The following is a 12,567-nucleotide window of genomic DNA, read 5'->3' as shown; positions in this document are numbered from 1 at the left end:
AATGCACGTAGCCAAGGGCACATGTTAGCAGAGACAGCTTTCATAACTATTCAGTCTAAACCACAAAGTTTAAAGGCATGTTCTAGCCATGGGTTCCTTTATTTAAGGTCCAGCAGCATCGAAGCAGGGTTCTCCACGTAAGATTTCCACAGGTTAGAAAACCGGGCCATGGTCGCTCCGTCAATGATGCGGTGATCAGCTGACCAGCTCACATTCATTATCTGTGCCTTAAAGACTTCACCTTTCCCATTAAACCGAGGAACAACCTAAAAATCAGAGGAAAGAAAAGAATTGAAATACTAAATACTTTCATTAGCAGATCTCTATTTTTTTGTTATTAATTTGTTGATCTAAATTTAAACATTTTTCTAAATTAGACAGACAGCAGTAACACCCTGCAAAAAACCAAGGCCTTCCCATTATTGTTTGTGCTGTGGATTAGAATATATTGCAAGCCAACATAATAAACAGTCATAGCCTGTTTCCACCATCATGGAAATACTGAAGTACTGAAAATCTTTCTTGACTCAAAAGTTTCTTCCTGAATAGTTTATTGCACTGTTAGTTCTCAAAGTGATGGTTTCCTTAAAGCATCCCCTGAACAAAATGCTCATGGGAAGAACCTAGAAGTAGTAATTTAAGTTAATACTAATTTCAGTTCCAGCACTGGTCTCAAATGTCTATGTGAAAGAATTAAGGGCTGAAATTCAGAAAATATAAAACTGCCTTGACCACACAAATTTCTGTATGGATTCAGCTAACTGGCTCATGAAATTATACTTCATTATCAGAGTACTTCTCAAATTTTCTCCTTGATGATAGCAACAATGTTATAGCATGTTGCAAAACCTGTAAAAATATATGTGTTGTTTCCTGACCACTAGAAGGCTAAACACACATGAGTGAAATATAACAGGATTCTAGAAAACAAATCTGAACCCTTGGTGTTTAACTTCTAGTTAAACATCTAGTGTCTGTACAGTCATCTAAAACCACTACAAAACTTTGCAATCACAAGCTATGCAATTTCTCTAATATAAAGAAATGTTTATAAAAGAAAAACAAAACAGAGACTCCAGTTTCACTTTAATTACAGATGACCTAAACACTCATATCACTGCGACAAAGTTACTATACCTGTATCTTTCCAAGTGCTCCAATAGCTACTTCAGGAGGTAGTATCACTGGTTTGGCATAAGTGCCACCAATCTACAAAAGAAAAAGCTGGGGATATTATTTACCAAATAGTTTGGGTTTTTTTAGAGCAGATTGCCTCTTGAATTAATTGCTACAGGTTTTATTCATTGTATATTAAACTTCAGTAAAGTTTTCATTTCAGAAGCAGTTTTCAGATGTAGTTCTCTTTTTTCCTTTACTTACTGTGCCAATATTTGAAAGTGTGAATGTTCCCCCAGTGAGGTCACTTGTTCCCAGCTGGCCTGCAGAGCCCAAGGACTGCAGGCGATTCAATTCAGAAGCAATGTCAAACACGCTACACACTTGGACATTTTTCACGTTTGGGACAATTAAACCTTGCTCCGTGTCCATCGCAACTCCAATGTTGTGGGAAGCCTGAAAGAAGTTTCATTAACTGGACGTTATTATAAGCTCTCAACATAAAATGTATTTTACATAAGAAGGCACTTAAATCACATCTTCCCCATTTATCTTTTCAACCTAGAAAGGGTTGTCTTTAGTAAACAATTCCTTTATACAACTTTGATGGGAGAAAAGGATGTAAATTTTTAAATATTAGCTTTCCACACCTGCGAATTGCTGGCAATTTCACACCCAGGGAATACAAAATCCAGGAACTGATTTCACACTGAAAACACTGAACTTCAGGATGATTGCAAGTCTAACAAAACATAAATAGTAGATTTTAAAGAGAACACTAAAATTAAAAAAAAAGGAAACTCAGTTGCCTTTCATTTGCCAGAAGGAATATAAGAATTCTGAGAGATATTGATACTGATCAAACAGCACAAAATGAGTTTGTACTGCAAGGGGCACATACACATCACTCAAGAAAATAGACACTAGCTTCCTAGAAGTATCAATCCACCAGCTGGTATGAAAATTACATCATTTTTATCAAAACTGAGTTTAAAATATAACTTTAATACATAGGAGTCGAGTGTTGGAACAATAGAACCACTGTGCAATTACTAAAAAATTGTTGTATTAGATTTTTAAGTGTTTTCATTTTAAATGCTTGGCCCATATTCAGGTAAAAAATAGAAAATCACTATATTAATATGTAATTTTGAGGCAAGCCTGAATAACAAAGTGACTCTTGTTTAACAAACTACTGAAGTAAGTTCAATAATAAATCAAATCCAGATCTTAGAATCTGGACACACAAATTATTTTCCAGCAAAACACCACAGTTTTGGTTTTTAAAATTAACTCAGACATTCTGAAAAGCCCTTGTTAGCTGTTACTTTAGGTTTTCTGCTCACAGCTTTTATCAGTAATTTACAAACCTTATATGTGACATTTTGACAGTTTTCATCCAAGGAAGCATTAAGAATGGGATACTGCAATAATCCCAGAGAGGCTGCCTGTTAAATATAAGAAGAAAAAAAAAAGATAGATTGTTATATTTTATAACCAGAAAGCTCCATAGAAAGGAAGCAATGGTAGGAGATAATTTAGGTTAATAACAATACGGATTCCCTCACTGCAATCAAATTTGGCTTAAACTCTCCCTAATATGTCTGTTGATACTTTGTCATTATTAGGATAGCAAAAAAAAAAAAAAAGAACAACTTGCAAAAACCAAATATACATCAGACAGACATATAAAAAATGATAATTCCTTTCCCCACTATAACTGAAGTTGAATCTGCATTTGTTATTTTTGTTCCACAATTCAAATCAAATATCCCAAAAGTTATGAGATTCAGCTGCAATGTCATTCTCAGTTCTCAGCTTAAATGACAATTTTTCAAGGAAGTAATATTAATTGCCCCTAAAGACAGTGAGCAGGAAGAGTGCTCACATAGCACTGCAATAGCATTACCAGAGGTTTCAGGCAAGCTATGCTTTCAATGCACAGTTTAGGCAGCGAGTGCATCAGTTGGAAATGGAACCATAGCAGCTAAATGAGTGCAAGTGTCTGGTCTTCTGAACAACAGAAGAGACATACTGATGCACCTAAGGTATTATTTATTCAATTCAAATTATTCACTACAAATACTGTGACAATAATAACAACAACAATGATGCATTTCATGTGAGGTTCATTTTAAAGGAACTCAAAAAAATTACTGACAGTTTCCAAAATTTGTTCTGTGCAATTCCAACCCTTAGTGATGTTTACCCCCACACTGAATGACACTTAAGCCACTCTATCCTTCCCCATTAATATTTCAAAAATTTTCAATGATAATATATAAGCCTCACTGCAGTTCCAACTGTAAATTGGTAAGTGGTTCAATAAACAGGAAAAGCTGAGACTTTTCTTGTGATCTGTCATAATTCATATGATAGAGAGGTGCTCCAAACGTACACCAATCATTGAAAACATTTTGGCAAAAGCTGTGTAAATATCCCATACAGTCTCACCTTTATGAAGAAAGGCATAAAGGAAAGCTTAATTCCACGGATTTCAGCCAGAGGTTTCAGCTCTTCTCGCAACTGAACAAGCTGAGTCAAATCAATCTCATCACAATAACCAAAGTGGGGTATCTTCAGGGCTGCACTCATAGTCTTTACCATTGCCTTCTGAAAACCTGGAAAATATGTACTGACTTCTTAAACCAATCAAATAAGCTTCTGTGAAGCTATGGTGAAATTTAATTATTTGTTTCCATTAAACAAATTATATAACTTACAAAAACTAAACCAAATCAAAGCTAAACTACAACCAAAAAGGACAGGGCAAAGAGCACTTTAGGATCACCAGTTATTCAGTATATGTAACTCAATTTTTACAACTGTAACAGCTAAGATTATATTACTGCATATCTCTCCTATGTATGTATGGATTGGAAATCATGATATCATAATCTGCATTACTCTTTCCAGCCTCCAAATAAACATTGCTTGAAAGGCTAGCAAAAAACTTTTATCTTCCACTTTTGATATGCCTTTTTTTAACCTTAGAGTCTTTTGTGGCACTCTTCTCCAGAACAAGTGTGAATGCTGAAGTATGCTGTTATTACGTGCTGATAAACCCTTAAATTCACTGTACTTTGCCACTAATTGCATAATGATTCCTACTGTGACAAATCTATATTTCAGAATTCCTACATGTTTCAGCATACATTTGAAGAACGAGCAAGTTCAGTTTGCAGCCCAACTCCATCCAAACAAAACACAAACAAATCTTTCATAAAACGATTTCATCAGAGACGCTTCTTACAGAGCTTCTTACAGTCATGCCCCCTGGCATGACAATAACGTGAAACACACCCCCATCAGGAGGAGGCAGCTTTTCACAGAGCAGCACTTGCTGGTAGTCTACTGTGAACATGGTCTCAAGATTTTATATTTCTTGATTTACCTGTTACAGGTTCAGTTCTATCTTTTCCTGAAAACACAATGGGTCTGGAAACAGGTACTGGGATTTTGCGTGCTTTGTCCTTTGGAGCAGCTGCCACAGTCTCTGATTTGGGCAAAGGTGGGACAATTTCAGCCTTTGGTGATGGAGGTAAAATAGCTCCTGTTTGTTTGGCCAAGTAATTGAGTATGTCTTCTTTAAGGATTCTGTTATCTTTCCCTGTTCCAACAACTTCACTCAATTTAATCTGAAAAGTACATAACAAGCTGTGACACTCCAGTTTTACAGCAATATAAAAATATTCTATATTGTGAGCTATGGTTAAAAATTATTCCCATTACCAATCCAACATACCAACAGTTTTCTTTCCCTTTCTATAATTTATTAGGTACTTAACCTAATTGTTCCAATCATCCAAAAGTCCCACTGTTTAGTTGCATATTTTGAGGAGGAACTACGAATACTACTTATCTCCTAATTGCTTCACAGGATCAATAGTGAAATATGAATTTGAGGAAACCTATTTGTCACTTAATTTTCTGTACTTATTGTTTTATTTTTCTCCTAAAAGTGCATCACCAACTTTCAAAACTAATGGAATATTCACAGATTCATGAGGAAAAAAAGGCATTAGAAAGACACTTTAAAAAGATCACCTAGTATATCCTCTTCTCTAATACAAATCTGAAAAACAGAACAAGCTGGCTAAAACTGAGATTTTTTTTTTCCCTCCACCTTCTTCTGTCCCGGGGTTTCTTAATCTTCAGCCTAAAGCATCCAAGCTGCATTTTAAGCCCAGTAATTCATTTTCTATCCACCATAATAATCAGAAAGCACAATTCTCTTCATTTTATACAACAATTTTCACACCTTCAAAATTATTTGAAAACAAGTCTTTCCTCTAGATCAATGTTCTTGTAGTCAGTCAAAATGCCATATAAAAGCTGGATAAAATGCAACAGGACCTTATTCAGCAAACCTACATTGTTCTCCATGGCCAGGCGACGAACTGCAGGGGTTGCTAATGTTTTGTGACCTTTTATCTCTTGGTGAGTGTGCTCTTCATGAGACATAGGAGGGGTTTCCACAACATCTTTTTCTGAGGCAAAACCTGCAAATGAAAATTAAAAATTTGACTTTACTACATGATAAGCATTTCTTAAATTCCAACCTCGACCATTCTGTGATGCTGTGATAGCTGAAGTTTTTAGCATTTACTCTGAGTTACTGTGGATGGGAACACAGCTTGCTTTATAAAAGCTGCTGCTTAAGCTAAATATTCAATAGGATATATCTGGCTTTTGAGATTTTAAATTCTAATAAAATATAACAACTTTCTCTAATCAATTTGCTTGACCTTACAAAGGGAAAAAAATATTACTTTTTAAGATTCTCAGGAAGAAAAAGTAAACTTCTCTGTCACTGATGTTTTTATGACAATAAACACAAAATATGCAAGAGAAAAATATATCTTACAATACCTTTAGAAGCATCAATTTCAATGTCCACTAATGGTTTTCCAACAAAAGCAATATCATCTATACTGTAATGGAGTTTTCTAATGATGCCATCGTAACGACTGGTAATAGTAACAGAAGCCTTATCACTTTGTACTTCACAGATACTGTCAAACTGAGACACACTGTCACCTTCTTTTATGTACCTGAGAGAAAAGACACAGGCTACTGTAAAACACAGTAAGTGTAAAAATCTATGCTGGGTATGCTTTTGTTAAGTTCAGTTATGTACATGCCCACAACACGAAAATGCATTCCAGACAGGAAGATAAATTCTACATAATGGATACATTTGCCCCATGCATTTTGCCAGGCTGCTGCAGAGCCCTTTGTTTTGTGAAATGGCACAGTGATTTAGAATATCGTCAAACACACATTACATTGATTTTGGTAAAGCAGAGTTTTCTTGTCAGATTATAAATAATCTAAAAATAAGAAGGAGCCCAGCTTGGTCTGAATCTAAGGAAGTTCTTACTTTCTAATTGTCAGGATCAGTACATGATCTTTTACACAAAGAGACAGGAATCTGTACAAAGAACAAGGCATTTCAGCACTGCCTTTCTTCACTGCACACTTTGATTTTGTTTAATCCATTCATCACTGGCCTTTTACAAACAATTTAAAAGTTCAAATCTTTCAATAAAATGAATAGAGAAGGGGTATAGGATAAAATTATGTGGATTTTCTGGACTAGTAATTTGTTTCTAAAGCTCAGCCTAAGTAAGCATAATAAAAGACAGACCTCCTAAACACTGAAAACATTAATCACTGAAGGAAATCCTATATATAGGCACAATTAGGGCATCCCATTCCTTCCACCTTTTCCATTCACAAATAAACCAGACTACAAATAAACAAAATGTAAAGTTCACTATGTCCAAGGTTTTAAAATGTGGAAAACGAAACTTGAAAAACTTCACTTGTAAGCCAGAAAACATTCTCAGACAACTAATTGATAACACAGCTAAAGCTGTTAAACTACCTCTTGATTTCTCAGTACATTTCTAAGAAAGCAGAGCTTACCATTCTTTTACAGTCACCTCTGTAATCCCTTCTCCAATGTCAGAAAGCTTAAACTGGACAATCTGGCCACACGAAACTTAAAACAGACAATAAGAAAGTACAGCGCATTTAATATTAAATACAAGATATCAGGCAGAAAAATCTGAATGCATCAGAAAGTTTACATACCAGCCATATACAAGCCGCTAACATAACACTCATAAAATAGCAAAATAAAATAAATTATTTTATTATGAAAAAGATTACCAGCAGATGTTCTGAATAATCGCTGTTGATGACTAAACTTGAGGGCAGATTTGTCAAACACGCACACATATTTTGATTTTATAACACGAATGCTGCTGCACCATCTAACACGGTGAATGCACACCTGGGGGAGAAAAGTCTCAAGTGTTAATACAATGGACTGAGGAACGTGGAGCTCATTTAATATTCCTGATGCGACATAATACTAAAATAGTTTCATTCTAGTCTATGTAAGAGAAGTTCTTAAGGAAACAATTGCACTGAATACATGTTTGGATGTACAGTAGCCATTACATTAGCATAAACCTTGCCAGGTCTTTAACTTCTTTGACTAACACAACACAGGGGGAGATCAAAGCCACAACAAAATAACCAATTAACAAAAATCATTACAAGATCTGGTAAGAGATTCATACTTGCTATTGTTTCTCTAAGGAATTAGCTTAATCAGGGCGTGCACACACAAAGCACACATAGTATCAACTACATCAGCCAACTGAAATATTCTTATCCAGAACGAATGCTGGAAGGGGCTCCCAGACTGCAGGGAAAACCAGCATATTTTTCTTCATCAGTTCTTATTCCAATCAAAGGGTGATCAGAAGTACTAACTGGAAAGGAAATTCACACCAGAGGGCACAGAGAGTTGCCCTTTCGTTTCTGTTAATATATAGGAGGCAATCATCTTCAAGTAAATATCATTTCACATAACTTAAAAGATCTTTTTTTAAGAACTGGGCATGAGATGCTTTTTTTTATGGTTACAATTATATTTATCCAGAAATCAACTTAAAAGAGTCTACAGAATTTTCTGAAAGATTTCAGACAAAACCTTATGCTTTAAAGCATCATGATTGTGGTCAAAAGCAAAGCCAGTAGCACTTCCATTGACATAAATAGGTATTTTATTAATCTCAACACAAGTTAGTCCAGACATCATCTTATTTAGTAAGATTTAAATTTAATGGAATTCTGGTGTTATATTGTCTCGCAGTGCTGTAAAATTTATAAAAATAATAATTTCTCTGTGGATACTATCTCTAATTAATTAGAGATATGAAAAAATTCAGGTGCTACAATGTACCTCAAGTAGCTCAAAACTGTAAAATTTAGAAATTATCTTCTTAGAGGAGCCAGAAAACAGCACACCTGCATGGGAAAGTTCATTTTAACTTCTTTTTTGAAAAACCCTTTCAGTAATTACAGAGCATATGAAACTTCCTGATTGCCCTCCCCACACTCCAAACTGTTCAACTATTTGCTATTACATTACACTGTTTAAAAAGTAGAATATTCATGAAGCCATAAAATCCTGAACTGACAATGTAGGCATTTTATGTACTGTTTAATTTAGCATTGCAAGCTATATTTAATATCATTTTTCTTTAAGGAACAAACATTTACACAACACAGTCTATCCCAATGAATACAACGAAGTTATATTATATGAGTTACTTTACAGTCACCTGCTATTGAGACTGTATCTACTGATCTAGAATAAGTATTTTTCTAATTCCTATAACAAGCAAACAGAAAATCCTTTTCATTAGTCCTCCAAACAACTTTCCCTATCTGACAATTAGGTTACATGGTAATTTTAAGCTATGGAAAATCATATTTTATGAACACATTTAAAATTCTCATTAGATTACGAAAGTGGTATATAATGTACATCTTCACAAACCTATTTGTTCCTATTTTTGATTCTGGTGTTCTTTCCCCCTCAAGGTTTACATAAAAACGTTGCAAGAAATGGTGTTCAACAAGGCCTTTTTGTCACAAACTTAACATAAAATTCTTTTCGCTTTATATGACCCTAAATGAAAAACATTCAATATTTACCTGTGAAGATGATCACAAGGAGCACATCAAATCTCTGAACTATTTCTAAATGTGAAGTTTCACAATGATTTCCATGTGTTTTTAACATTTGGTAACCAATGCAGGTAGTGATTTAGTAATGACACTGCCAAAAAAAGAGACTGGTTTTGTTATAGAAAAGTTACCATGATGTTTCATTATATTTGTAGGAATAATTCAAAACTCCTGCATTTTTTAAAAATGGAATCTTTTTGGTTTGCAGTTTTGCACATTCTTAACTAAAAAGTTGGTGTGCTAGTATGTTACAGCAATAACACACTGCACAATCTCTTGATAGAACAGCGTTCCTTCCTAACAAGAAACATATTAAAATCCAATAAATAAATTGTGCTTATTAATTTCAGTATTTAATCACCATAGTAGTATTTTCCGTGTAATGCTAAATAAGGAAATAAAAAAGCATAAAAAAGACAAAATTAGCTCTAATATCCATAGCATACCCATCTACATATCTTGATGCCTGGAAAAATTTAGCAATAAAAACCCAACAAGTCCAGTACTATCAGTTATGTTTATGTCACCACTATTCAAAGGCAATAATGGCCAGCAAGATAACACCTTTCCTATGCAAGTCTTCAATGTGCAGAGTTACTCTGGCAAGAAGAAAATGAGGGTCCACCCCAGCCCCTGGCCAGTTCTGAGGACACATCAGCCTGCTTGACCAAGAACTGTGGTTTGACCCCAGCCAACATGGGAGCTGCTGCTATTCAGGGGAGAACTGCCTTGCCCCTCAGGTTCAGGTTTGGTTGTTTCCTTAAAAAGAAGCCAACTGTGATTTTCTAAATTACCACTGATCCTAAAGATCTACTGCTGGCCTCAGAAAAAAATATTTTTATGCAGCCTGCAGGGAACCAATTACCTTATGGAGCAACACTAAATTTCAAAGTCAAATTGAATAGTTTGTGCTAAAAGGCAATGACTTCTCATTAAAGGATACTCCCCTATTGAACTCTCTTGATTTGCTGTCACACTGAGTTATTTTAAAGAATATTTACTCACACTGGATTTGATTTGCATACATATTCTGTATCTCCAAGTATATAGTTGCCTATATAGTAAAGCAATGTCCTTGGTAGCATACTTTAGTCTGAGGTTACTCCTCACCTAAATAACTGGGACATGTCCCAGTGTCCAGGTAACTGCCATTTCCCTACCACCTTTACACAAGGGCCCCCAAGCTCCTTTCTTTCCTTCATGATTTACAGCCCCCATGCACAATCACTGTGACTTTGTCCTTCTTCCTTTTGCTAGCCAAAGTGTTTACAAAGGTACAGAGAATATTAAAATAAAGCCCTTTAATAATATAATAACCAAATTATTTCTTGGAACTTATCACAGTTTCACAGCAGATGGTCACAAGAATTATCATCTAGCAAGATTCAAAATGTGCTTGCAGGAAACACACTATAAACCAGCCAATTCTACAGTTCAGCATGCACATAGATAAGATGAGCATTTTCATCTTATCAGAATCTGCCTCTGCATTTAAGAGTAGATGGTTAGAAAGAAAACCAAAAGGAAACTGTTATTTCTCAATGGTCTTACTTAGTAAAATTACTTATGAATGACCCAAAACTAGATCACAAAAGTACCACTTAAAAATCCTCACCATTATGATTTAAAAATACAGTATGAACTACTATTTAGAGAAAAAATAATAATGGAAACTAGAACTGATCCTTAATTTTGTACCTACTTATATTATCTTAGAAAAGTTATTTCTTTTTCTGACATTCCACAAAACAGCAGTGACATAATTGGAAACCAACACTCTTCACAACACCAGGAAGACTATAATACAAGAAGACAGGAGAAAGCATGAATTAATCTTCACGACGCTACATGTTTATGAGACTGTAAGTGTCCTAAAAGGTAACCAAGTAGATTCGCTCCTTATGGTAAAGTATCGCAACTACTTTTCAAGTACCAAGGCTCCCGGGATTCAAAGAAACACGTTATCCTTTTTTGTACGTGTAGCCGCCCCGTCGCTGTGCGGATGCAGAACGCACAGCGAGCTGATGGAGGGCGGAGGAGCGGCGATGGCAGCGCAACGCATAGGCAGAGCAACGGATCAGACGACTTAGAAATAACAGGAGAGAAGGATGTCACTGGCTTATTACAGACAGGCACACGTTTCTTTCACAGGGAACACGGGCAACGGGGAGGACGTTCCGGGGCTGCGCGGGGCGACGGTGTCAGCTCTGGGGGTCCCTCAGGAGCGAGGACCAGCTGAAGGCCAGGGCCAGGGGCAGCCCGGGGCGGGCAGGCCGGGCACCTGCGGGGACACGGGCACCTGTGCCCGCACCGGGGCTGCGGGGCGGGCTGGGGGCGGCTGAGGCAGCCGGGCAGAGCTGAGGGCGGGCGGGAGGGGGAGCCGGGCACTGCCCGCCCGCGGGCACTGCTGAGCAGCCAGGCAGGGAACCGGGGCACTGCGCGCCCGCAGGCACTGCTGAGGCGGCCGGGCAGGGGAGCTGAGGCGCTGCCCGCCCGCAGGCGCGGGGGAGGCGGAAGGTCCGCGAGCGTGTGGTGTTTGCAGCCGCGCGGTGCTCGCGGGCTGCCGGCTGCACGACAGCATCGGGGCTCCGGGATACCGCCGCCGCCGAGGCGGGGATGCTGCGCGCTATCCCTCCCCTCCCCGGCTGAGCACCGGAGCGGGGTCCCCGCTCCCCTTACCAGGCGCCCCGCGGCTCGGCAGCTGCTCCTCAGCGCGGTCACGGCCGCCATCTTACCCCGGGCAACGCAGCCCCTCACACACCCCCGGCCCAGCCAACCGGCGGCGGCCGCGCCGGCCCAGCCAACCAGGCGGCGGGCGGGGGCCGCGGGCCGGGCGGGGCCAGCGGGGCCGGGGCAGCGCAGGCGGCGCGCGGGTCCCGCACACGCCCGCGGGAGCGGGCGCGACGCGGCCCCGGTACCGCAAAGCCGCTGGCGGCGGGGCAGGGCGTGTGGCTTCCCTGGGTAGCGGGACGGGCAGCGCCAAGGGCCCGGCCGTTCCCGATACACGTGTAATAAAGTCCCGAGTGTGCCTGCCTGACCAACACCCCCATGTCTGTGCTTCTACCTGAACGGAGATTGTAGCCAGATGGGGCTCGGCCTCTTCTCCCAGGCAACTAGCGACAGAACGAGGGGACATAGTCTTAAGCTGCGCCAGATGACGTTTTGGTCGGACATTGGGAAGAATTTCTTCACAGAATGGGTGATTAGACATTGGCATGCGCTGCCCAGGGAGGTGGTGGAGTCACCGTCCCTGGAGGTGTTTAAGGAAGGCTGGGCATGGTATCTAGTGCCATGGCCCGGTTGACGGGGTGGTCGGTCACAGGTTGAACGCCATGATCTCAGAGGTCTTTTCCAAAGTAATTGATTCTCTGATTCTGACGAAAACTCGCTCGTAACCGT

The 12,567-nt window shown here is 38.8% G+C and overlaps 1 protein-coding gene across 4 annotated transcripts; it reads right to left on the bottom strand.

The window, feature by feature from the left end:
• Nucleotides 1–68: 68 nt before the first annotated feature.
• On the bottom strand, nt 69–11,968 carry DBT (dihydrolipoamide branched chain transacylase E2). 4 transcript variants are annotated; one of them, XM_064664643.1, is made up of 13 exons: nt 11,848–11,948; nt 9,136–9,259; nt 8,378–8,442; nt 7,294–7,417; nt 7,048–7,123; nt 5,989–6,170; nt 5,491–5,618; nt 4,511–4,754; nt 3,571–3,737; nt 2,487–2,564; nt 1,381–1,572; nt 1,138–1,209; nt 69–266 (listed from the first exon to the last, which is right to left on the bottom strand). In XM_064664643.1, the coding sequence occupies exons 2-13, from the start codon at nt 9,221–9,223 to the stop codon at nt 99–101; spliced, it is 1,584 nt and encodes a 527-aa protein (XP_064520713.1). In that variant the 5' UTR covers nt 9,224–9,259; nt 11,848–11,948; the 3' UTR covers nt 69–98. The 4 variants fall into 4 exon arrangements, with proteins under 4 accessions (XP_064520713.1, XP_064520714.1, XP_064520717.1 ...); XM_064664644.1 differs by lacking the exons at nt 8,378–8,442; nt 9,136–9,259 and having other exon boundaries at nt 11,848–11,968; XM_064664647.1 differs by lacking the exons at nt 8,378–8,442; nt 11,848–11,948 and having other exon boundaries at nt 9,136–11,812.
• Nucleotides 11,969–12,567: the final 599 nt, after the last annotated feature.

Source organism: Pseudopipra pipra, chromosome 9, assembly GCF_036250125.1.
Source record: "Pseudopipra pipra isolate bDixPip1 chromosome 9, bDixPip1.hap1, whole genome shotgun sequence".
Classification (NCBI taxonomy): domain Eukaryota; kingdom Metazoa; phylum Chordata; class Aves; order Passeriformes; family Pipridae; genus Pseudopipra; species Pseudopipra pipra.
Note: the sequence above shows the minus strand (reverse complement) of the source record. Positions and strands in the feature narration are given on the sequence as shown.

Bases quoted from the DNA above. Each gene is read 5' to 3' on its own strand.
- DBT (XM_064664643.1), bottom strand. From the start codon at position 9,223: ATGTTAAAAACACATGGAAATCATTGTGAAACTTCACATTTAGAAATA. The intron at 6,171-7,047 runs GTAAGCTCTGCT...CTTTTCTCTCAG, and splicing joins GAGGTGACTGTAAAAGAATG to GTACATAAAAGAAGGTGACA. The intron at 5,619-5,988 runs GTATTGTAAGAT...TTTCATTTGCAG, and splicing joins TGAAATTGATGCTTCTAAAG to GTTTTGCCTCAGAAAAAGAT.